The sequence below is a fragment of the Chiloscyllium plagiosum genome, unplaced genomic scaffold (assembly GCF_037043375.1).
Source record: "Chiloscyllium plagiosum isolate Xiang-an unplaced genomic scaffold, Cpla_swu_hap1 HiC_scaffold_8, whole genome shotgun sequence".
Taxonomy (NCBI): Eukaryota; Metazoa; Chordata; class Chondrichthyes; order Orectolobiformes; family Hemiscylliidae; genus Chiloscyllium; species Chiloscyllium plagiosum.
In genome coordinates, this window is record NW_028270146.1 from 97,313,878 (window position 1) to 97,341,290 (window position 27,413).

At 43.5% G+C, this 27,413-nt stretch overlaps 1 protein-coding gene across 2 annotated transcripts in view; it reads right to left on the bottom strand.

Annotated features, from left to right (window-relative positions):
• LOC122553844 (regulator of microtubule dynamics protein 3-like) overlaps nucleotides 1–27,413 on the bottom strand; it is a 265,040-nt gene that overhangs the window by 202,279 nt on the left and 35,348 nt on the right. For both annotated transcript variants that reach the window (XM_087990143.1, XM_043698252.2), the window contains exon 6: nucleotides 6,362–6,422. In XM_087990143.1, the coding sequence (XP_087846269.1) occupies nucleotides 6,362–6,422 (61 nt within the window). The remainder of the gene's footprint in view (nucleotides 1–6,361; nucleotides 6,423–27,413) is intronic.

The window sequence follows — 27,413 nt, forward strand, 5'->3', positions numbered from 1 at the left end:
TACTTTTTTAGGGCATATTCATTTTCATTTTCTCAAACAATGAATTCTTTCGCTGCTGCAGTTATTTGATGAGTTAGCAAATGTTAATGCTTTTAATGTAAAACTAACTTCATATATCTTTTCTCCCCCCCAAAACAGGAGAACCCATTTTCTGTTTGTTGGTCGCCATGCACCAACATTCTGCTTTGCATGCATGTGCTTTAACTCCTAGACATCTTCATAAAATTGTAGCCCATATTATCTATTCACTCCCAACGATGGACAAACCTTTTAGGAGTTTAATCCTAAACATGGATTTTTAAGCTGAAAAATTCAGACCAACTCCCAAGACATATGTAACCTTAAACATGATTTTATTAGATGATAAAATGAGGGGCTGACATATAAGCTGAGTATAGGCCTAAACATGAATTATGATGCTGAGAAAATAAAACAGACTGGTCTTAAACATTGAGTTGACTTCTATACCATAATCTATGGTGATCAGAGGAGGAGACTCAGAATAGGAATGTTCACAATGACAGTACCTAGCAGGGTAAAAAAGAGGAGGCTGAAACAGTTGCAACTATTTTCATTTAGAAGCATTTAATGGCTGACCAATCTGCAACTTCTCCAAGATGTGGTACAAGTCTTTATCCAGCATGCCTCAATTCGTGTGATGCAAAGGATGTGTGTCTTGACAACCTCATGGCTAGAGAATGTAGCAATGATGACATGTGTCCCAGAACTAGCAGTGCTTTTAGCCAAGCTGTTCCAGTACAGTTACCACACTGGCAACTACCCAATGAAGTAAATGGGAAGTAGGACAAGTGCAATCTAGCAAACTACCAGAATTAATGGACTATGTTATTGACAAATCTATCAAGAAGTGTGCACTCAAAAATCTGCTTAGTGATGCTCAATTTGGGTTCTGTCAAACCCAATTAGCTCCAGAACGCAGTCCAACTTTGGTTTAGAATTGTCAAAAGAACTGATTCCAAAAAAAAGTGTTGTGTGTGACTGCTCTTGACATCTAGAGAGCATTTAATTGAATGTCAAGGTCTAATAATTTGAAGTCACAGAAAACACAAGAAATATTCTCCACTGGCTGGAGTTATATCTAGCACAATGGAAGATGGTCACGGTTGACTATGTTCAGGGTACAGCTTCAGCTGTTCATTGGACCTACCCTCCCAAAGAAGTTGAAAAGATGATTAGTATGTTAATTCTATTCACAATTTTGCAGACAATGAAGAAGTCCATGCATGCATCGAGACTTGGACAATATCCAAGCTTGGGCAAATAAATAATTTCTATGCCATACAAGTGTCAAGCAATGAAAATCTCAAACAAGTAAATCTAACCAACCCCCATTATAATCAATGGCATGACTAGTGTGGAATTACCTGTTGTCAGCTTTTTGGGGGGGCGGTTACCATTAACCAGAATTTAACTGGATCAACCATGTAAATAGCGTGGCTATTACTACAGGCTGGTTGTGAGTGACTTATCTATTGACTCCTAAACACCTTTCTATACCTACAGTGTACATATTATGAGTGCGGGTTTGAATATCCAATACTTGGCTGGATAGGTCAGTTTTCAACATGATTCAAGAAACACAACACAGCACAGAACAAAGCTTGATCAGATATCCACCCACCACCGGTAGGGTTCATTCTCTCAACACCTGCTTCAAGACACACAACACCTCAGCAGTTTGTGATGCCAACAAGATACACTTAAGAAACTGACTCAAGTTTCTCCGGCAGCATCCCCAAAACTTATAACTTCTACCACCTAGGATGATGAGCAGAAGCAGGATGAACACAGCCACTTTCAAGAGCTCCTCCAAGCGACACATTATCCAGTCTTGGAATAATTTTATTTCTTCCAAATGGGTCAAAGTACCTTCACTACACAGACCGCAATAGTTTAAGAAAGTGACTTTCTACCTTTTAAAGGGCAATTGAAATGGGTATTGACTGCTGTTCTTGTCAGTGATACCTAACAGCCCATGAATGAATTCAAGAAAAGTTAAAAGTGAAAAGTATAAGATAAGATACCTCAATAGGGCTGAACAAGTCCTGGTTCAAGTTCCATCTGCTCCAGTGTGTAATAACATCACTGAACAGGCTGATTAGGAAAAAAAAAGGACCAGGGAGGTTCGAGGTAAAAAGGTCAAAAGAGAATATAGCAGGCTTCCATCATCGGACAGTTAATGGGCAAACTTGGTTTTGGTCAGCTGTAACACTATGAAAATTGAATCCTTTTGTATGTTGCATGTAGCAATTAAAAAAACTTTTCTGGTAATATGAAAATTGATGAAAAAAATTGGGAAATAGCCCATACAGCTGAAAAGTGAGTCTAAAAAGTTGGCAAAAAAGAAATTACTGCAGTACAATACCCAACATCACAAAAGTGGCCAAAAAGCATTATAGCTATGTTTTTGGTAAACCAAGTGAGTTTCAGCAGGCTGCTTCCTTTTTGCTCGAGAACTGACCTCCTTTGCTCAGAACAAAACTTGGCAACAAACTATATATCTGAATTTTAATTCTGGAAATAACCTGCACAGAGTCACAGAGGAGAAATCACTGCACTTGCCAACAAACATGGTCAAGAATAGCAAACAGCAGACTTGGGGATTGATGGGAAATGAGTAAGCAATAAAGTGTGCAGCAACTCTGCCAAATAGTTTTTTTAAATTTTTCAATAAACTTGGACTCTGATAACATCATGTTCTTTTTATTTTAGTATCAAACATGAACAAACAAATCATTCTAACTCCTATCATATATGAAGTCCGATGTTCTCTGCCACAACCCTTTTTTCTGCGTTTGAACTGACAAACAAGATTTAAAACTAATCAAATTTCAAAACTGGAAAAAGAATGACAAAACATATGCAATTAAAATATTATGAAACATATAGATTGGAATCACCGGTAAGTATGATAACCTCCAATATCTATTGTGGTAGTCATTAAAGTAAAAGCCATAGGTCAATTAAATAAGGCAAACCATGAGAAAAATTGGACCTGAAATTCAGATAAAATGTTCAGCTACATTCAAAATTGAACAGTTAAAGAATTGAAAATGGCACTGCTTTTCTGATATATATGCAGATATAACAGAAAACTGGACTGACACAAAACACAGTATTGCAAGTACAGGTAATCAGAATTAGTTGTGTTCAGTTGTAGATAAATCTTAAATCTCATAAAATAGACCGAGGGGGTGGCAATGATAATGTAATCTGAGGGACACGGGTTTGAATCCAACTACAGCAGATTAAGAACTTTGAATTCATAAAAAATTAGGAGTTAAACGCTAACTCCATGAAAACATGTCAAATGTCACAAAAATCAAAAGTACTTTAGGGAAGGAAATCTGCCATACTTACTGGAATCCTACAATCTTTGGCTCTTAAAAGGCCCACTGAAATGGCCAAACAAACCATGCAAGGGTATCAAACCATGCCACAGTCTAATGAATTTGACCAAGGTGCATGAAATAACAATGACAAATCCAGTCCTGTTGACCCTGTAAGATCCTCCTCAGAAATATCTGGTTGCTTGTGTGAAAATTTGGAGAGCTGCCCTACAAACTAATCAAGGAGTTTAGTCTAGCAATAAAATGATATTATACCTTACAGGCCCATCATCATCGCAAGTGTGGTGGCACAGCGGTGGGGTTACCCTGGGGATGCTCAACATTGACTCTGGACTCCATGACATCTCATGATGTGTCAAAAACAGCTAAGAAAACTTCTTGCTAGTTACCACCTACTGCTCCTCTTCAGATGACTAATCAGTGTTTCTCCATGTTGAACACCACTGTCCAGGGCACAGTATGTTCTCAAGATCAGGGACTTCAATATCATTACCAAAAATGGCTCAGTGGCACCACGAGACCAAGCTGGTCAAGTCCTAAAAGAGACAGTTGTGATTGTGAGGGAATCAACAATTGGCAAAAATCCACTTAACCTTGTCCTCGCCAGTCTACGTATCCCAGATTTGGATATACTCCACTTGTCTGGATGGGCGCAACTCCAACAAAACTCAAGAAACCTGACAACATTCAGAACAAAGCAGCCCACTTGACTGGCCACTCCTGCATCACCCTAAACAGTCACTCCTTCGCTGTCATGCAGTGGCAGCAGTGTGCAAAATCCACAAGATGTACTGCACTGACTTGCCCAGGTTCTTTCGACAGCACATTCAAACCCATGCATGGGAATCCCACCACCTGCAATTACCCTTCACGCCACGCAACATTGAAACTTGGAACCATATCACTGTTTACTCACCGTTTCTGGGTCAACATTCTGGAACTCTTTTTTAAACAGTACTGTATACGTACCTAGTCCCCGAGAACTGCACCAGTTCAAGGAGGTAACTCACTGACATCTTGTCAAGTTCTAGCCAACAATGCCCAAATTCCATGAAATAATTATATGTAACTGATAGAAAACAAATAGTCACAGCTTTCAGTATGTATCCCAGTGTATTCTCAGTAATTTTGTTTTTTTAAAAAAAACAGAATGCTTATAATTCAGAGCTGGCGTCTTACAAATGAATAGTGTCTCTATAGAGCATTTCAGAGAATGACCAGCAATGAGTCTGAGCTGAACTTATCTTTCCAGCTGTTAGTTCCAAATGTCAGCTTTTTAAAAACTGTGACAAAGTGACTCAAAGATGTATTTCTTTCTATATTTGTATTCCTTTTGTAATTAATTAAATGGAATAAGACAGGGAGGAATGAAGAGTATATCATTTATACCATCTTATCTTACTGGAGATCAATTTTTCAAAAATACACATTTATGCTAGATGAAACCATTAATTGAATTATCCAAAGAATTAATAGTTGTATTGAATAAAACTCTTGCAATAAATCAACGCAAATACTCTATAAACTAGTAGGAAAACCAACTGTTGTCAACCAGTTCGTGCCCATAAGAGAAACTTGCTATACACAGGAATTGGAATCTGGCACATTGTCATCAGGAAGTGACTTCATGAAACTGTGGTGCTGAATGAAATCTAAACCATAGATTATACTGGATCTTCTGCAAAAACTGCACAAATGTAGCTGTGTTGTAAATTAGCACAGATCCACATATTAGAGCTTGATCCATGAATGTTGAAGCACCATTAAATGGATGCAAGTTTGTTCAGTGAACTGGAAGGTTCTTTTACAGATGTTTTGTTACCATACTACGTAACATCATCAGTGAGCCCCCAGTGAACCACTGGTATTAGTGACATGCTTTCTATTTGTGTGTTTAGGTTTCCTTGGGTTGGAGACTCCATTACCCGTAATGATGTCATTTCCGGTTATTTTTCTCCAAGGGTGGTAAACGGGGTCAAAGTCAATGAGTGTGTTGATAGAGTTCTGGCTGGAATACCATGCTTCTAGGAATTCTCGTGCATGTCTCTGTTTGGCTTGTCCTAGGATGGATGTGTTGTCCCAGTCGAAGTGATATCCTTCCTTATCCACATGTAAGGATACTAGTAAGAGTGGGTCATGTCTTTTAGTGGCTATTTGATGTTCATGTATCCTGGTGGCTAGTTTCTGCCTGTTTGTCCAGCGTATTCAAAAAAGAATGGGTACCCAATGAACACAGTCCGCCGATTTCTCAGCAACAAACACAAACAAGCAGAGAAAATACATCCAGAAACCCTAGCCACTCTCCCCAGCATCAAAGACATCTCAAAAATGACTGCCAGACGACTCAGACCTCTTGGCATTATGGTAGCCCACAAACCGACCAACACACTAAACAGCAGCTAATGAACTTGAAAGACCCTACAATGACAACAAGCAAAACTAATGCCATTTACAAAATACCTTGCAAGAACTGTAACAAACACTACATCAGACAAACAGGCAGAAAACTAGCGACCAGCATACGTGAACATCAACTAGCCACAAAAGGACATGACCCACTATCACTGGTATCCTTACACACACAGATGAGGAAGGACACCACTTTGACTGGGCCAACACATTCACCCTAGGACAAGCCAAACAGAGACACACACGAGAATTCCTAGAAGCATGGCATTCTGACCAGAACTCTATCAACAAACACATTGACTTAGACCCCATTCACCACCCGCTAAGAAAAAGAACAGGAAATTATGTCACCAACCCAAGAAAATCTAAACACAAAGAGAAGGCAGGTCACTAACACGAGTGCTTCACCGGAGGCTCACTGATGATGTTACCTAGTATGGTGATGAAACGTCTGAAAATGAATCTTCCAGCTCAGCGAGTAAACTTATGTCCAGAACCTCAACCTGAGCTATAAATCTTCTCAAAGCTCGCTAATGCCACTGAATATTCTTTTCCCCCAGTGCAGTGAGATGAGTACATACCACTTGTGGCACTCTGCATTTGCATTGTCTTCCCGAAGACCAGCTTCTGCTTCTTCTTTCCCTGAGAGACAAAAATAAAAGAGTGACAGCACATCAGCCAACTCACCATTTGCAAACTCATTTAATCTCCTGAAGTATGGCTGCCTTCAATACTGGACCATACACATAATTGATCAAATGTCAACAAGAACAAATTGGTATTGTTTCATTAATAAAGGTTCCCTTTGTTTTCAGTCTCATCGCTGCTAAGTCACTTCTGAAGAAAGACTGAGCAAAATATAATGCTTAAAATAAAACTGGTATTGACCTCCAAAATAACATTGGGTGACATCTACGCTGCTTTAGAAAGTTTTAATTCATGAACTGGCTTTCTCCCCTCGTACAAAGTAAACATTATTTATGGGACTATCCTCGAATGAAAATTTAACAAGTTCTACTCAGTTCTTTTTAAAATTGAAACTTTAGTTAATTTTTTAAGGCGGGAGAGTTGTTCCAGGCAATAGGTGGCAGGTTTTGTGCAAGTAGTTAAATTTAAGTATACTTGAGTCAGGGTTCAGACAACTTATAGACCTTTGCCAGATTTCACTGGGGCAGGATTGAAGATAACTGGGGAAGTCAATTAGATCTGTCAGTAAATACTCTTAAAACAAAAATTCTGGAATACCAGCAAGGGCACTCATTTCCTGACCCATTAACAATCTCCAGCGTCATTGCAGTGATTACACAAGGTGGAAAGAGGTTCTTCAGTCAAACTGACAAGCTGAGAAGACTTTGAGGTGAAAGTGAAGGGCTCCAACCATGGCTAGTTTGAAGCTATTCAAAATGCTTCTTCTCTCATCATCCTATTAATATCTGACAGGCTTCTCATCGGGTACGTTCACTCAGTTTCAGCTACAATTCTCTGCAATCAATAAACAAGAGGTGTAAGAGTAGGCCATTCGGCCCTTTGAGCCAGCACCACCATTCATTATGATCATGGCTGATCATCCACCATCAATATCCTGTTCCTGCCTTATCCCCATAACCCTTGATTCCACTACCTTTAAGAGTTCTATCCATCTCTTTCTTGAACGTATCCAGAGACTTGTTCCCCACTGCTTTCTGAGGCAGAGCATTCCATATATCTACCACTCTCTGGTGAAGAGGTTTCTCCTCAACTCTGTTCTAAATGGCCTACCCTTTATTTTTAAACTATGTCCATAAGCGGAAACATGCTTCCTGCCTCCAGTGTGTCCAATCCTTTAATAATCTTATACATCTCAATCAGATCCCCTCTCATCCTTCTAAACTCAAGTGTACACAAGCCCAGTCGCTCCAATCTTTCAACATATGATAGTCCCGCTATTCTGGGAATTGACCTCGTGAACCTACGCTGCACTCCCTCAATAGCCAGAATGTCCATCCTCAAATTTGGAAACCAAAACTGCACACAATACTCCAGATGCAGTCTCACCAGGGTCCTGTACAGCTGCAGAAGGACCTCTTTGCTCCTATACTCAATTCCTCTTATTATGAGGGCCAGCATGTCATTAGCTTTCTTCACTGCCTGCTGTACCTGCATGCTTGCTTTCATTGACTGATGTTGAAACTTTATTGCTGGAACAGCACAGCAGGTCAGGCAGCATCCAGGGAACAGGAGATTCGACGTTTCGGGCACAGGCCCTTCTTCAGGAATGAGCAGAGAGTGTTCAGCAGAAGATAAAAGGTAGGGAGGAGGGACTTGGAGGAGGGGCGTTGGAACGTTGGAACGCCCCTCCTCCAAGTCCCTCCTCCCTACCTTTTATCTTCTCCTGCTGAACACTCTCTGCTCATTCCTGAAGAAGGGCCTGTGCCCGAAACGTCGAATCTCCTGTTCCCTGGATGCTGCCTGACCTGCTGTGCTGTTCCAGCAATAAAGTTTCAACTTTGATCTCCAGCATCTGCAGACCTCACTTTCTCCTCCTTCATTGACTGATGTACAAGAACACCTAGATCTCGTTGTACTTTCCCTTTACCTAACTTGACTCCATTTAGATAGCAATCTGCTTTCCTGTTCTTGGCACCAAAGTGGATTTTATCCACATTTATCCACATGAAATTGCATCTGCCATGCATCCGTCCACTCACCTAGCCTGTCCAAGTCACCCTGTATTCTCCTAACATCCTCCTCACATTTCACCCTGCCACCCAGCTTTGTGCCATCAGCAAATTTGTTAATATTACTTTTAATATCTTCATCTATATCATTAATGTATATTGTAAACAGCTGCAGTCCCAGCACCGAACCTTGTGGTACCCCACTGGTCACTGCCTGCCATTCAGAAAGGGACCTGTTTATCACCACTCTTTGCTTCCTGTCAGCTAGCCAATTTTCACTCCAAGTCAGTATTTTGCCTCCAATACTATGTACCCTAATTTTGCTCACTAACCTCCTATGTGGGACTTTATCAAAGGCTTTCTGAAAGTCCAGGTACACTACATCCACTGGCTCTCCCTTGTCCATCTTCACAGTTACATCCTCAAAAAATTCCATAAGATTAGTCAAGCATGATTTCCCCTTTGTAAATCCATGCTGACTCTGACCTATCCTGTTACTGCTATTCAAATGAGTCGTAATTTCATCTTTTATAATTGATTCCAGCATCTTTCCCACCACTGACGTCAGGCTAACTGGTCTATAATTCCCTTGTTTCTCTCTCCCTCCTTTCTTGAAAAGTGGGACAACATTAGACACCCTCCAATCCACAGGAACTGATCCTGATTCTATGGAACATTGGAAAATGATTACCAATTCATCCACGATTTCTAGAGCCATCTCCTTAAGTACCCTGGGTTGCAGACCATCAGGTCACAGGGACTTATCAGCCTTCAGACCTAACAGTCTATCCACACCATTTCCTGCCTAATATAACACCCTTCAGTTCATCCATTACCCTGGGTCCTTTAGCCACTATTACATCTGGGAGATTGCTTGTGTCTTCCCCAGTGAAGACAAATCCAAAGTACCTATTCAACTCTTTTGCCATTTCTTTGTTCCCCATAATAAATTCACCCGTTTGTCTTCAAAGGCCCAATTTTAGTCTTAACCATTTTTCTTTCTTTTCACATACCTAAAAAAGCTTTTACTATCCTCCTTTATATTTTTGACCAGTTTGCCTTCATACCTCATTTTGTCTCCGTGTATTGCCTTTTTAGTTATCCGCTGTTGCTCTTTAAAAGTTTCCCAGTCCTCCAGCTTCCCACTCATCTTTGCTACGTTATACTTCTCTTTAATCTTTATACATTCCTTAACTTCAGCCACGGCCGCCTCTACCTCCCCTTAGGATCTTTCTTCCTCTTTGGAATGAACTAATCCTGCACCTTCTGCATTGCATCCAGAAATACCTGCCATTGTTGTTCCACTGCCATCCCTGCTAGGGTATTGAACCATTGAACTTTGGCCAGCTCCTCCCTCATAGCTCCATAACTCCCTTTATTCAATAGCAATACTGACACTTCTCCCTTCTCTCTCAAAAATTGCTGATTAAAACTTATTATTATGGTCACTACCTCCTAATGGCTCCTTTACTTCGAGGTGCCTGATCAAATCCGGTTCGTTCCGTAACACCAAGTCCAGAATTGCCTTCTCCCTGGTAGGCTCCCGTACAAGCTGTTCTAAGAATCCATCTCGGAAGCACTCCACAAACCCCCTTTCTTGGGGTCCAGTAACATCCTGATTCTCCCCGTCTACCTGCATGTTGAAATCCCCCATAACAACTGTAGTAACACCTTTGCGACAGGCCAATTTCAACGCCTTATTCAATTTTTGCACCCTACATCCAGACTACGATTTGAGGGCCTGTAGATAGGGTCTTTCTACCCTTATAATTTCTCAGCTCTATCCATACTGACTCTATATCTCCTGTTCAGAACAGCCAGGGAATTCCTAGAGGCATGGCACTCATCCACAGATTCAATCAATAAGCACATCAACCTGGGCCCAATATACCGACCGCTGCAACGGACAGCTGGAACTGACAACCGGAAGCGGCAGATTCAAACCACTACAAATGGCGGAGGAAAGATCACAGGAGTGCTTCACAGCAGGTTCCCAACCACTGAGGATGTCACCTAGACATGGGACGAAACGTCCGCAACACAAATTCCCAGCTTGGCGAACAGAACCACAACAACGAGCACCCGAGCTACAAATCTTCTCACAAACTTTGAAGTTAATCCCACTTTCTGCTCTTAATCCACCGCAAAAGGTTTTCAATTTTAATTATGCATGTTATTTAGATTTGTAATTATTTTTGAATCTGCTTTCATTATATTTTCAGGCAGTGTGTTCCTGAACACAATTCACAGCATACAAAATGTCTCCACTCTACAATCAAAAACTTTTAGACACAATCCAAAACAAAGCACTTCAATTAACTGGTATTCTATCCACCACCTGAAACATTCATTCTCTCCACTGTTGCTACAAATTGGCTGCAGAATGTACCATCTGCACCACAGCAACTCATCATAGCTTCTTTAACCACACTAACCAAATCACTGACCTCTAGCGGCTAGAAATAGTAGGGCAGTAGATGCATTCAAGCATCACAACTTTCTCAACCGCTAAACACACTACCTTGACTTTGAAATTTATATTCCTGTTGGATTAAAACCCTGAAGCTCCCTACCTGTTTTGGAAGGGCTTTCGAACACTGTAGTAACCAGTAATGATGTCATTAAACTGGTGCTCACTGGACCTGATTAGAACAGTGTGGGTGGAGTTAGAAAAAAGGAGTAAAACATATGAAGAGTTAGGCAGAAGCCAGATATCCAGCAGTTTGAACGTTAGAAACATGTGCAGAGAAGCATAAGTTGGTAGACAATTTGGAATAGTTTCTCAATAAGGCAACAGTAAAATTACAACTTGGTACATATCTCTCTCAGAATACCACGAATTGAATATTTGTCTTGATTTGTGATAGTCTTATAAAGATAAGCTGAAAGCCAGTTCTTGACAATATCTTCTCTTCAACCAGTATGAAATGAACCATAAGACTCAGATGTGGCTATAAAACCATACAAAAGATGACAGCAGTGATGGGATCGACTGCCTAGAAAATCATGGCAGTAGTGAAGCTCAAGAAAAAGACATGAAAGCATTTGAAGAGAAGAACTCAACAAATTGTATTTCAATACATCATCAAACAGTTAACAGCCTGAAAAGCCAGCTTCTACAAAAATATCTCTGAACAGAAAATTCTTAGAGATATAATCAAAAACAACTTTAAGTCCTAGCATAAGCCTTTTATAGCCAGCAATGGGGAAAACAAGGAGAAAGTGAGGACTGCAGATGCTGAAGATCAAAGTAGCGAGTGAGTGATGGAAAAGCACAGCAGGTCAGGCAGCATCCGAGGAGCAGGAGAATCGATATTTTGGGCATAAGCCCTTCATCGGGAAAATTTTCCTGATGAAGGACTTACGCCTTAAACATTGAATCTCCTGGTCCTCAGATGCTGCCTGACCTGCTGTGCTTTTCCAGCACCTCATTCTTGACACATGAAAAGAGGCTATTTACTGCATACCCAAAGCAGATTTGATTCCTTAAGCAAAGATGAAATCTCAATAATGCCCAGTCACTTTACCCTTTTGTCCTTAATATATTTGTAAAAACCCTTTGGATTCTCCTTAATTCCATTTGCCAAAGTTATCTCATGTCCCCTTTTTGCCCTCCTGATTTCCCTCTTAAGTATACTCCTACTTCCTTTATACTCCAAGGATTCTCTCGCTATATCAAGTCTACACCTGACATATGTTTCCTTCTTTTTCTTAAACAAACCCTCAATTTCTTTAGCTGAAAAATGTGTTGCTGGAAAAGCGAAGCAGGTCAGGCAGCATTTTCCTGATGAAGGGCTTATCCCCAAAATGTCGATTCTCCTGCTCCTCGGATGCTGCCTGACCTGCTGTGCTTTTCCAGCACCTCACTCTCTACTCTGATCTCCAGCATCTGCTTATGCCCGAAAAGTCGATTCTCCAGCTCCTTGTATGCTGCCTGACCTGCTGCGCTTTTCCAGCAACACATTTTTCATCTCTGATCTCCAGCATTTGCAGTCCTCACCTTCTCCTCAATTTCTTTAGTTATCCAGCATTCCCCATATCTACCAGCCTTCCCTTTCACCTGGGCAGGAATATATTTTCTCTGGATTCTTGCTATCTCATTTCTGAAGGCTCCCCATTTTCCAGTCGTCCCTTTACCTGAAAACATCTGCCTCCAACCAGCTTTTGAAAGTTCTTGCCTAATACCGTCAAGGATCAGTTTCCATGCTGTACATCTCTATGACTCTATGACACTGAACTGCGAGGATGAAATGTTTGAGAACAGCTCTGGTGAAAATCACAAGACATGAGAAGGTGTGATTCATGGTGGCATTAGCCTGCTTGGGCAACAGAATTAAATATAATTTTCAACTGTAAAACCATGCTGAAAACCAAGTTGTCTGTAGTAGATTTTACAGATGCCCATGTTTGGGAGAGAAGAATGGTGAGAATTCATGTATCAATAATATATAGAGTATGCACCGCAGTAGTCAACATAAAGAATGCAGCTCACTAACATGGCACGTGACCAGAGATTTATAAAAGTGTTGAAATCAAGAGGTATCTGCAAAGAAATAAAATTGCATCGTAATTATACCTCAGGGTACAACGTCCATAGTTCACTCTTTTCAACATGCCATTCAAGGATCATACTCATACTGAATGGAATAGGTGGATGGCTGAAAGAAGAAGAGCCATCATTAAGAGTGAAATAAGCTTGCTGCACTTGGTTAACATCATTAAATTTGAGGCACTGTGTGCAAACTGTCACCAAATCATTCAAAATATGTGGAACATCCAATTCAACGCAAGGAGAGAAATGATTTTTAAACTGAAAACAGCACATCTGATGCAGAGTGGAACATTCACGAAGATTCCACAGACGAAGTGACTCAAAAGAAATGAAATGAGGAGGAATTTCTTGAGTGGTGAATCTGTGGAACTCATTGCTGCAGAGGGCTGTGGAGGTAAAGTCATTGTGTATTTAAGACAGAGATAGGTAGCTTCTTGATGAGTAAGGGGATCAAGGGTTAAAAGAAGAAGGCAGGAGAATGGCATTGACAAACATATCAGCCACAAGCAAATGGTAGAAGAGATTCAATGGGCCAAAAAGCCCAATTATACTCCTATACCATATGGTCTTATGAAATTAGACAAACATTATCCATTGAACACCAAAAACAATGAACTTGAAATGTTTTAAAAAGAGATGGTCCTAACCACTGAATTTTAACCTGTCCAATTAAATATTTATAGATTATTCAATAAGCCATGCCACATTAAATTAGGGTTAGTTTAGGAATGACTTCTTATTCACTCACTGAGGACACCTCACCACTTGTGGTGGAACATCTCATTTTCCATCACTACTGATGGTTTTCTCTTTCTCATTCTCATCATTCTTAGTCCCTTTCTTTCCCTCATTGCAAAACAACTGGCCTATCCCTGGACTGATGTCTCCACAGTACCCAAACTGACTTAACTGTAATCTCTGGATTCATTGGACTTGGCTTACAGATCTTGAATGGCCCAATCCCAAAGTGTAAGGACATGGATGCTGACTCTGCTACAACTAAATGCTTGACTGACCATACCCTGGGCAGTAATAGCACTTCTCGATAATAGTCCTTCTTTATCCCACAGGTCCTCTTTTATTTTCAGATTTGAATACCTAGTTGAAGCATATACATTACGTCTGCCACACAAGCTGCTGGCACAAGAGTTGGTCCCAGAAGAGGTATGACAACATAATTAGCCTGGTTGTTTGGCTGTGCCAAATTGCATGGATGAAAGGTAGAGGTGGATGGTGCCTATAGTACATGCAGGATCATTATTATGAAGACAGAATCAGATAAAAGGCCTGGAGAAGCAAGTGTTAAGCTGCTGCCACCAGGTAATTACTCTTACATATGAAGTAATTGGTGCAGTGTAATTTCTTGAGGAAGAAGAGAATTTGAAGCTGCAGAGAAGTGACGTCCATTGAGGCAATAATGATATGAAAATGCACCCAAATAAGGAAGTCACCACTCATTAGTGAGATTTTTAACTCACCATTTAAACCTCAAAGGGAAAACAGGAAATTTATTCTTGACATCAACATGCTGATTCTTTCACTTGCACTTATTTTCTAACACATGTTACCCTTGCCCACACTGTTCTTGGGAGTAAACAATTCTACCACGTTGTAAAATTGCTACAACTTAACTGTGCTGATAATGAAGTCCCACTATTCCACAGGCCATTAACAACTATTGTTCACAAGGATCAATCCAAGAATACCCGCCTGATCAGGCTGCCACAGCGGGAAGAGGGAGGCCAGCTGATCAGCTTCTTGGAGCAATGGCTCCTGCAGTTTTTGAAGCTGGAGGTCATGGCAGACTGGGTTCAGGTCGACAGGCCCCGGTCAGACCAGCAACTCCAGCACTATAGAGACAAGCAAATGGTGTTGGAAGCTTCTAGAACACTGGGGAAGGGTCCACAGGCGCTGATATATAAAGGATCAAGAATTATGTTCTTTCAAGACTTTTCTGCAGCTGTGATCCATAAGAGGAAGGTCTTTGATGAGGTAAAAAAGGAGGCTGAGGGACTTGAATATTCAGTACTCTGTGATATCCGGTGATGTAATGTTTCAGCCACGGAGGGTCCGTGCATAATTTTCATTCATCGGAAAAGGCAAAGGACTTCCTGGACACCTTAAAATAGACTGGCTGGCTCAAATAATACGGAAAATAGTGTTCGCTTTCTGTTTTCTGTAGTTTGCCTAGTTTTGTCTTTTTAATATGTGGGGGTCTCCCTTTTTTCTCTCTCTCTCTCTCTCTCTCTTTCCTCTCCCTTCTTTCTCTCCTCCCATTATCCTTTGTTTGTTTGTCATTCCCTTTTTCTCTTTCTTAGTCTGGGGTGGGGATTCTTTTTTTTAAACCATCACTGCCTGGGGTCAAAGAATGGATGGGATGGGTTGAATGTCAACTTTTAATTTTTTTTGTTGTCAGACACTTGTAACTTTTTTATACTTAATTTTGACTGGGTTTGGGGCACGGCTTCAGCTAGAAGGAGCCATTGAGGGGTTAGAGGATATTATGAGCGCCCCCTGTGGGCAAGGGGGAAGTCTCGACTTATTTGTGTTATATGTTGGTTCATTATGGAAGTAATTGTTAGAAGTTATAATTTGGTAGTTGTTGTAGTTGTATTTTATATGAACTGTTTTTTGTTTTCACTCGGCGCGTTCTAAATGGAATTCTTCCTCCCGGGGGATCACAGGCTGCTTCGGATGGCTGTGGCTAACTGCTTGTTTAAATGGTACACCTGGAATGTTAAAGGGAGTCATTCACTGATTAAGGGAAAAAAAAGATACTTTCCAGCCTTAGAAAGAGTCGATGTAGCCTTGCTGCAAGGAACACATCTAACCGATAAGGAGCACTTAAAATTATAGCAGGGAGGTTTCGACCGGATGTTTTCTTTATCTTTCAATTCGAAAAGTAGCTATACTCATTCAGAAGAATCTTCCATTTCAGTTGTTAGACCAAATTAAGGACGAATGTGGGTGGTTTCTGATCCTTAAAGCTTTAATACATGGAGAGGAATGTGGAATCATGAATGTATATTGCTCCCCGGCACACCCCCTCAAATTTTTTTTTTAACAGATGCGCTCTCCAGGTTGATGACCCTTTGGCCATGTCATACAATTATAGGGGGAGTCTTTAACCGACGTATGGACACCGAGGTGGATAGGATGCCAAGGGGTCTTGTGGGTATCCCTGCAATCCAGGCAGCTGGTGGACCTGAACAGGGAGCTGGGATTGGTGGATATGTGGAGATGTCTTCACCCTGCGGGTAGGGACTTCACTTATTTTTCTAATCTACATATGTGCTATACTAGGATTGACTTGTTTTTTGTCCCCTCGGCCTTCGTGAATTCAGTGCTGTCCTATAGAATTGGGAACATAGCCATTTCTGATCATGCGGCAGTGTACATGGAAGTTAAGGCTGGTGGCGATGGGACAGGAGCATGGCACGGGCACGTGGATCCTTTCCTCCTGAAGGATAGTAAGCTCATAGAGTATTTTTCACGGTAATTTAAAATTATTTTGGGACATGAATTCGGGTATGGCTGGTCAGTGCTCTGGGAGACTACCAAGGCCTATGCAAGGGGTTTTGATTATTTCTTACTTGGTGACTCTGAAACGGCAGAAGGGAGAGCAGCAGCATGTGTTTGAGGCTCGGCTGAAGGCAGCCGAAACAGCATATCTTGACAGACAGTCTATAACTAGGTTGCAGTGGATTATAGCCTTCTGAATGCCGCGTTCACCCAGGCAGCAAAGAGGGAGATTTCTTTTGGGAAACAGGTTATTCGAGTATGGTGATAAACCGGATAGGTATTTGGCATACTCGGCCAGAAAGAAGAGTGCCCCCCCAATCTATCATATCCATTAGAGAGCGTTCTGGTATTATCACCTGGAATCCCAAAAAGATTAATGCAGCATTCAGGAGATTCTACGCTGGGATGTACCAGTTGGAGGGCTGTTTGAGGACAGATTGGCGAAGATGGAGTCCTTTTTTAAGGCATTGGACCTCCCAAGTGTAACATCAGAGCAGGCGTCTCTTTTGAACACCCCTCTGACAACCCAAGAGATACAGGAGGCATTGAGGCAGCTCCAGAGTGGTAAAGCACCCGGCCCAGATGGATTTCAGAGTGAGTTTTATAAGGGGTTCATAGACATGATGGCTGGGCTAATGTTGAATATGTACAATTATTCATACAGACAGGACTGCCTCCCATCTTCTTTGAAAGAAGCAAATATTTCTCTTATTCACGAGAGGGAAAGCTCCAGAGGAATGCACTTTGTATAGACCTATATTGTTATTAAACATCGACTTTAAAATTTTGTTGGTGTTGAGGCTGGTGTTGAGGCTGGAGAAGGTCTTGCCCTTCTTTGTAAAGGAGGGCCAGACAGGTTTTATTAGGGGTCGCAGTTCCTCTAATAATATTAGGAGAGTGCTAAATATGGTTCAGGTGTACCAGCAAGGGTCGATTCCGGGCTTGGTAGTCTCCATGGATGCAGAGAAAGTATTTGACCGGGTGGAGTGGGCGTACCTCTTTTATATACTGGAATGGTTTGATCTTGGAGGGGTCTTTGCCAGGTGGGTGACAGTGTTATATCGTGACCCTAAAGCAGCGGTTCTCAGTAACGGTATACGGTCTGACAATTTTAGTATTGGCAGAGGCAACCGACAAGGGTGCCCCCTCTCACCGTTGCTATTTACATTTGGGATTTACCCCTAATAAACCCCAATATAACTGCCCCGGCGGTAGGAGCAGGAAGGCATAAGATCATCCTTTACGCAGATGATGTTCTTCTCTTTCTAACACTAAGGTCAGTGGAGACGTGGACAAAGGATGTTGCAGGTTACAGAAGGACGTGGATAAGTTGCAGGGCTGGGCTGAGAGGTGGCAAATGGAGTTAATGCGGAAAAGTGTGAGGTGATTCATTCTGGAAGGAGCAACAGGAATGCAGAGTACTGGGCTAATGGTAAGATTCTTGGTAGTGTAGATGAACAGAGAGATCTTGGTGTCCGTGTACATAGATCCCTGAAAGTTGCCATGAAGGTTGTTAGGGTTGTTAAGAGGCATGTTGTGTGTTAGTTTCTATTGGTAGAGGGATTAAGGTTTGGAGCCGCAAGGTCATGTTGCAGCTGTACAAAATTTAGAGTACTGCATACAGTTCTTGTCACCGTATTATAGGAAGGATGCAGAAGCTTTGGAAAGTATTGGCAGAGGCAAGCGACAAGCGTGCCCCCTCTCACCGTTGCTATTTACATTGGGGATTTAGCTATTGGCTAAATCCAGAGGTGATTTACTTGGATGTTGCCTGGTATGGAGGGAAAGTCTTATGAGGAAAGGCTGAGCAAATTGAAGCTGTTTTATTAGAGAGAAGAAGGTTGAGAAGTGATTTAATTGAGACATATAAGATAATCAAAGGGTTATATGGGGTGGACAGCGAGAGACCTTTTCCTTGGATGGTGATGGCTAGCACAAGGGGACATAGTTTTAAATTTAGGGGTGATAGAGAGTAGTAGGGGTATGGAACACACTGCCTGCAACAGTAGTAGACTCACCAACTTTAAGGGCATTTAAATGATCATTGGATAAACATATGGATGAAAATGGAACAGTGTAGGATAGATAGGCTTTAGATTGGTCCCACAGATCGGCACAACATCGAAGGCCAAAGAGTCTGTACTGTGCTGTAATGTTCTATGTTCTGTAAGTAGTTTCTCCTCAACTCTGTTTTAAATTTGCTACGCCTTATCCTAAGACTATGACCTCTCATCCTAGAATGCACCACAAGAGGAAGCATCCACTCCACAACTACTTTATCCATACCTTTTATCATCTTGAATACCTCAATTTGATCTCATCTCATTCTTCTAAATACCAAACAGTATAGGCATAAACTGTTCAATCTCTCTTCATACCACTAACCCCTCCTCTCTGGGAAAACTGAGCGAACCTCCTCTGAACTGCCTCCAATACCACTACACTTTTCCACAAATAAGGGGGCCAAAACTGTACAATACTCCAGGTATGGTCTCACCAATGATATGTATGGCTGCAACAATACTTCCTAATCTTTATATTCTATTCCTTTAGCTATAAAAGCCAAATTCCATTCACTTTCATAATTATGTACTGTAGCTGCATGCTAATTTTCTGAGTCATGATCAAGGACACCCAGATCCCACTCTACTGGAGAACCCCAGTCTCTTCCCATTCTGACCAAAATGCATGAACTCACACTTATCCATGTTAAACTCAATCTGCTACATTTTAGCCCACTCTCTTCATCTATCTATATCCATTTGTAAGGTTATTATTTACTCAGTGCAATTTAGCACCATGCCTATTTTTATGTCATCCGCAAATTTAGCTATAGAGCCTACTATCTCTGTATCCAAGCTGTTAATGTAGATTGTAAAGCTGGGGACCAAGACCAAATACTGTGGTTTCCCACTAGTTACTTCTTGCCATCCAGATATAAAAACCGTTTATCCCACACCGGTATCTAGGCCATTTCAGTGTTCCCCACTATTAGCTCTCTGGTTTCACCTTCCAAGGAACCAACATTCACCTTAGCGACTGTCTTCCCTTTTATATATGGATAGAAGCTTTTGTTATCCTTTTTGGTATTTTGTGCTAGTTTTCTTTTGTAATTTTCCTCAGATTTTTTTTTATAAATATACTTTTGTTTATGTTTGAATGTTTCCCAATCCTCCAGTTTGACATTGGCCTTTGCAATATGGTATACCTTAATGTTTGACTTCATAACCTTGACCTTGACCTCCTTGTTTAGGTGTTGATTTGTTTTACCCCCTTACCATCTTTCTTCCTCACTGGGATGTATTTTAGCCGTGAGGAATTGAGTAGCACCTTAAACAATTGCCATTGCTCATCCGCTGTCTTACCTTTTAGCTTTCCTGCTCAATCTACTCAGGCCAAATTTGTCCTAATGCCTATGTTTAATTGCAGTACACTGATGTGAGACTGACCAAGTACTTCTTCCCTTTGCTTTCTATTATTTCTACCCAGGCTGCTTTCACATCTTGACCTCTCTTGCTTATATCATTTCTCATTAGAACACCAATCCCTTCCTTCACCAGAAAAGCAACACCACCTTCTTTCTCTGGTCTCAGTAATCACTACCAAATCGTACCCATCCATTTCCATTTGGGCCATTAACTCATTCAGTTTGTTTTGAATGCTTTGTGCATTTTGATAAAGCTTTTAAATTTGTTCTACTGGTAAACTTCCCCCTACTCTTCTATAATTCCTTGGTGCATAAAGACATACACATGTTCTGTCCCTCGCGATTATTGTCCAGTAACCATCCACCACATTGCTAACATGCACTCTTATCTCCTCCTTTAAGTTGGGTTTTCTAATTCCACCCCCCCCAGTATTTAATTTAAACCCCTGTCTACAGGCCTAGTTATCAATTCACTAGGACTCCAGTCCAAGCATGATTCAGAAGAAGACCATCTCTTCCTTCTTCCCCAGCACTGGTGCCAACGTCCCAGGAATTCAAACCCATTTCTCCCACACATTTACCTGCTTAATCTTATTGACCCTGTGTCAATGAGCTTGTGGCCTTTTGGTTCTGCATTTTAATTTAGCCCCTAGCTGTTCAGACTCCCTTTGCAGGACCTCTGCCCTCCCCTAGTTTTATCCATGTTTTTGATACCCTACATGGACCACAACAACTGGATCTTTACCCTCCCACTACAAGTTCCTCTGTGGCCCAGTTAGATATCCCAAATCCAAGCACCATGTAGGCAATACAACCTTTGGGATTCACCATCCTGGACACAAAGAACAACATCTCTGCTCCAAACTATACTATCCCCAATTCTGATGTGGAGGTGCTGATGTTAGACTGGCATGGACAAAGTTTTAAAATCACACAACACCAGGTCACAGTTCGACAGGTTTATCTGGAAGTAATAGCTTGCGGAGCAATGCTCTTTCATCAGGTAGCTGTGGAGCAGGATCATAAGACACAGAATTTATAGCAAAAGATCAGTATCATGCAACTGATACGATATATTGAACAAACCTAGATGGCTGTTAAGCCTTTCATCTTTTAGAATGGGTTGCAGGTTTCGGTCCATTAACATGGAAATCTCAGAACTTCTTTCAAGTCACATTCTTGAGACAGCTTAAGAAAAGGTGACATCTCTGAGTCAGAGATGTACAGCATGGAAAAAGACCCTTTGGTCCAACTTATCTATGCCGACCAAATGTCCCAACCCAATCTAGTCCCACCTGCCAGCACCCAGCCCATGTCCCTCCAAATCCTTCCTATTCATATACCCATCCAGATGTCTTTTAAATGTTGCATTTGTACTAGCCTCTGGCAGCTCATTCCATATATGTACCACCCTCTGCATGAAAAGGTCTCTTTTACAACTTTCCCCTCTCACTCTAAACCTATACCCTCTAGTTCTGGACTTCCCCACTCCAGGGAAAAGACTTTGTCTAGTTATGTTATCCAGGCCCCTCATGATTTTATAAACCTCGAAAAGGTCACCCCTCAGCCTCAGACGCTCCAAGGAAAACAGCCCCAACCTATTCAACCTTTCCTGATAGCTCAAGTCCTCCAATCCTCAATGTCCTTGTAAATCTTTTTTGGACCTTTCCAAGTTTCACAACATCCCTTCGACTGGAAGGAGACCAGAATTTAACTCCTGTACTCAGTACTCTGACCAATAAAGGAAAGCATACCAAATGCCTTCTTCACTATCCTATCCACTTGCGACTCTACTTTCAAGGAGCTATGAACCTCCACTCCAAGGTCTCTTTATTCAGCAATACTCCCTAGGACCTTATCATTAAGTGTATATGTCCTGCTAAGATTTGCTTTTCCAAAATGCAACACCGTGCATAAATTAAACTCCATCTGCCACTCCTCAGCTATTGGCCTCATTGGCTCATCTGATCAACATCCTGTTGTAATCCAAGGAAACCTTCTTCGCTGTCCACTACACCTCCAATTTTGGTGTCATCTGCAAACTTACTAACTGTACCTCTTATGCTCACATCCAAATCATTTACATAAATGACGAAAAGTATTGGACTCTGCACTGATCCTTGTGGCACTCCACCACCACCCTGTCTTCTACCTTTGAGCCAGTTTTGTATCCAAATGGCTAGTTCTCCCTGTATTTCATGAGATCTAACCTTGCTAACCAGTCTCCCATGGGGAACCTGGTCGAACACCTCACTGAAGTTCATATAGATCACACCTACTGCTCTGCCCTCATCAATCCCCTTTGTTACTTCTTCAAATAAACTCAATCAAGTTTGAGAGACATGTATCTCACACACAAAGCCACGTTGACTATCCCGAATCAGTCCTTGCCTTTCCAAATACTTGTACATCCTGTCCCTCAGGATTCCCTCCAACAACTTGCCCACCATCGATGTCAGGCTCATCTGTCTATAGATCCCTGGCTTGTCCTTACCACCTTTCTTAAATAGTGGCACCACGTTAGCCAACTTCCTGTCTTCTGGCACCTCATCTGTGACTTTCGATGATACAAATATCTCAGCAGGGGGCCCAACAATCACTTCCCTAGCTTCCCACAGGTGTATCCTATAACTCTGATCAGGTCTTGGGGATTTATCCATTTTTATGCATTTCAAGACATCCAGCACGTTCTCCTCTGTAATATGGACATTTTTCAAAATGTACCATTTATTTTCCCACATTCTGTATCTGCCATGTCCTTCTCCACAGTAAACACTGATGCAAAATACTCATTTAGTATCTCCCCCATCTCCTGCGGCTCCACATGAAGGTCATCTTGCTGATCTTTGAGGGGCTCCATTCTCTCCCAAGATGCCCTTTTGTCCTTAATGTATTTGTAAAAACCCTTCTCCTTAACTCTAATTACCAAAGCTATCTCATGTCCCCTTTTTGCCCTCCTGATTTCCCTCTTAAGTATACTCTTACTGCCTTTATATTCTAAGGATTCATTCGATCTATCCAGTCATATGCTTCCTTCTTTTTCTTCACCAAAGCCTCAATTTCTAGAGTCATCCAGCATTCCCTATACCTACCAGCCTTTTCTTTCACCCTAACAGGAACATACTGCTTCTGGACTCTTGTTATCTCATTTTTGAAGGCTTCCCATTTTCCAGCCGTCCCTTTACCTGCGAACATCTGCCCCAATCAGCTTTTGAAAGCTCTTGCCTAATACCGTCAAAATTAGCCTTTCTCCAGTTTAGAATTTCAACTTTTAGATCTGGTCTATCCTTATCCGTCACTATTTTAAAACTAATAGAATTATGGTCGCTGGCCCCAAAGTGCTCCCCCACTGACACCTCAGTCAACTGCCCTGCCTAATTTCCCAAGAGTAGGTCAAGTTTTGCACCTTCTCTCGCAGGTTCACATACTGAATCAGAAAAATTTCTTGTACACACTTAACAAATTCCTCTGCATCTAAACCCTTAACACTATGGCAGTCCCAGTCTATGTTTAGAAATTTTAAATTCCCCACCATAACCACCCTATTTTTCTTACAGATAACTGAAATTTCTTTACAAATTTCTTTCTCAATTCCCTGCTGACTATTAGGGGGTCTGTAATACAATCCCAATAAGATGATCATCCGTTTCTTGTTTCTTAGGTTACCCAAATAACTTTCCTGGATGTACTTCAGGGAACATCCTCCTTCAGTACAGCTGTAATGCTATCCCTTTTCAAAAATGTCACTCCCTCTCTTCTCTTCCTGTAGCATTTGTATTCTGGAGCATTAAGCTGCCAGTTTTGTCCATCCCTTTGCCATGTTTCTGCAGTTGCTATGATATCCCAGGCCCATGTTCCTAACCATGCCCTGAGTTAACCTGCCTTCCCTGTTAGGCCTCTTGCATTGAATTAATTAAATGCAGTTTAATTTTTCAGTCCTACGTCGTTCTCTGCTTTGTCCCAACCTGCCCTGACTGTTTGACTTGCTTCTTTTCTCAACTGTATCAGTCTCAGATTGATCTCTTTCCTCACTATCGCCCTAGGTCCCAAGTACCATCCCCTCACCCAACCTTACTCGTTTAAATCCTCCTGAGCAGCTCTAGCAAATCTCCCTATATATATTAGTTCCCTTCCAATTCAGGTGCAATCCGTCCTTTTTTGTAATTTCTGAGATTTCAATGATCCAAAAATGTGAATCCTTCTCCAATTCACCAGCTCCTCAGCTGTGCATTAATCTGTTCTATCCTCCTATTCCTACCCTTACTAGCTCATAACACCAGGAGTAATCCAGATATTACTACTCTCGGGACCTCCTTTTTAAATTCCTGCCAAACTCTCGATATTCTCCCTGCAGAATCTCATCCGTTTCCCTTCCTATGTCATTGGTTCCAATGTGTACAATGACCTCCTCTGGTCTCTCGTCCCCTTGAGAACATTTTGCACCCTTTCTGAGACATCCTTGATCCTGGCACCAGGGAGGCAACACAACACTCTGATTTTTCACTGCTGGCCACAGAAACATCTGTCTGTGCCTCGGACCAGAGTCCCCTAACACAATCGATCTCTCGGAACCCGACGTAACCCTCATTGCATTAGGGCCAGTCTCAATACCAGAAACTTGGCTGTTCATGTTACATTACCATGAAAATCCATCACCCCCTACATTTTCCAAAGCAGCATACTTATTTGAAATGGGGATATCTATAGGAGGCTCCTGCACTACCTGCCTACCTCTCTTACCTGTCGTGGTGTTAACCCATGCATGTGACTGTATCTGTGACTTTTCTCCCTTCCTATAACTGCCATCCATCACATCTCCTTGCACTTATAAATTCCTCATTGCCTCTAACTGTCTCTCCAACTGATCCATTTGATCTGATCAGATTCTCAACCAATGGCACTTATTGCAGATATACTCCTCAGTCAAACATAAGCTCTCCCTAAACTCCCACATCCGACAAGAAGAGCACATCATTCTACTAAAAGCTTCTTCTAATCTACAGACCCTGAAAATAGCACCGTCTTATTCCTCTACAAAACACTGCTCCAGGCTAACTTAGTACTAACTTGAGAGAGAGAGAGACAGACAGAGACAGACAGACAGAGAGAGAGGCAGAGGGGGAGAGAGAGGCAGAGGGGGAGAGAGAGGCAGAGGGGGAGAGAGAGGCAGAGGGGGAGAGAGAGGCAGAGGGGGAGAGAGAGGCAGAGGGGGAGAGAGAGGCAGAGGGGGGGAGAGAGGCAGAGGGGGGGAGAGAGGCAGAGGGGGGGAGAGAGGCAGAGGGGGGGAGAGAGGCAGAGGGGGGGAGAGAGGCAGAGGGGGGGAGAGAGAGGCAGAGGGGGAGAGAGAGAGGCAGAGGGGGAGAGAGAGGCAGAGGGGGAGAGAGAGGCAGAGGGGGAGAGAGAGGCAGAGGGGGAGAGAGAGGCAGAGGGGGAGAGAGAGGCAGAGGGGGAGAGAGAGGCAGAGGGGGAGAGAGAGGCAGAGGGGGAGAGAGAGGCAGAGGGGGAGAGGCAGGCAGAGGGGGAGAGGCAGGCAGAGGGGGAGAGGCAGGCAGAGGGGGAGAGGCAGGCAGAGGGGGAGAGGCAGGCAGAGGGGGAGAGGCAGGCAGAGGGGGAGAGGCAGGCAGAGGGGGAGAGGCAGGCAGAGGGGGAGAGGCAGGCAGAGGGGGAGAGGCAGGCAGAGAGGGAGAGGCAGGCAGAGAGGGAGAGGCAGGCAGAGAGGGAGAGGCAGGCAGAGAGGGAGAGGCAGGCAGAGAGGGAGAGGCAGGCAGAGAGGGAGAGGCAGGCAGAGAGGGAGAGGCAGGCAGAGAGGGAGAGGCAGGCAGAGAGGGAGAGGCAGGCAGAGAGGGAGAGGCAGGCAGAGAGGGAGAGGCAGGCAGAGAGGGAGAGGCAGGCAGAGAGAGAGAGAGAGGCAGAGAGAGGCAGAGAGAGAGAGAGAGGCAGAGAGAGAGAGGCAGAGAGAGAGAGAGAGAGAGAGGGAGGCAGAGAGAGAGAGAGGCAGAGAGAGAGAGAGGCAGAGAGAGAGAGAGAGGCAGAGACAGAGGCAGAGAGAGAGAGGCAGAGACAGAGGCAGAGAGAGAGAGAGGCAGAGAGAGAGAGGCAGAGAGAGAGGCAGAGAGAGAGAGAGGCAGAGAGAGAGAGAGGCAGAGAGAGAGAGAGGCAGAGAGAGAGAGAGGCAGAGAGAGAGAGAGGCAGAGAGAGGCAGAGAGAGAGAGAGAGAGAGAGGCAGAGAGAGAGAGAGGCAGAGAGAGGCAGAGAGAGAGAGAGGCAGAGAGAGAGAGAGGCAGAGAGAGAGAGAGGCAGAGAGAGAGAGAGGCAGAGAGAGAGAGAGGCAGAGAGAGAGAGAGGCAGAGAGAGAGAGAGGCAGAGAGAGAGAGAGGCAGAGAGAGAGAGAGGCAGAGAGAGAGAGAGGCAGAGAGAGAGAGAGAGGCAGAGAGAGAGAGAGAGGCAGAGAGAGAGAGGCAGAGAGAGAGAGAGAGGCAGAGAGAGAGAGAGGAGAGAGAGAGAGAGGCAGAGAGAGGGAGAGGCAGAGAGAGGCAGAGAGAGGGAGAGGCAGAGACAGGGAGAGGCAGAGACAGGGAGAGGCAGAGACAGGGAGAGGCAGAGAGAGGCAGAGAGAGAGAGAGGCAGAGAGAGGCAGAGAGAGAGAGAGAGGCAGAGAGAGGCAGAGAGAGAGAGAGAGGCAGAGAGAGGCAGAGAGAGAGAGGGGCAGAGAGAGGCAGAGAGAGGCAGAGAGAGAGAGCGAGGGCAGAGAGAGAGCGAGGGGCAGAGAGAGAGCGAGGGGCAGAGAGAGAGCGAGGGGCAGAGAGAGAGCGAGGGGCAGAGAGAGAGCGAGGGGCAGAGAGAGAGCGAGGGGCAGAGAGAGAGCGAGGGGCAGAGAGAGAGCGAGGGGCAGAGAGAGAGCGAGGGGCAGAGAGAGAGCGAGGGGCAGAGAGAGAGCGAGGGGCAGAGAGAGAGCGAGGGGCAGAGAGAGAGCGAGGGGCAGAGAGAGAGCGAGGGGCAGAGAGAGAGCGAGGGGCAGAGAGAGAGCGAGGGGCAGAGAGAGAGCGAGGGGCAGAGAGAGAGCGAGGGGCAGAGAGAGAGCGAGGGGCAGAGAGAGAGCGAGGGGCAGAGAGAGAGCGAGGGGCAGAGAGAGAGCGAGGGGCAGAGAGAGAGCGAGGGGCAGAGAGAGAGCGAGGGGCAGAGAGAGAGCGAGGGGCAGAGAGAGAGCGAGGGGCAGAGAGAGAGCGAGGGGCAGAGAGAGAGCGAGGGGCAGAGAGAGAGCGAGGGGCAGAGAGAGAGCGAGGGGCAGAGAGAGAGCGAGGGGCAGAGAGAGAGCGAGGGGCAGAGAGAGAGCGAGGGGCAGAGAGAGAGCGAGGGGCAGAGAGAGAGCGAGGGGCAGAGAGAGAGCGAGGGGCAGAGAGAGAGCGAGGGGCAGAGAGAGAGCGAGGGGCAGAGAGAGAGCGAGGGGCAGAGAGAGAGCGAGGGGCAGAGAGAGA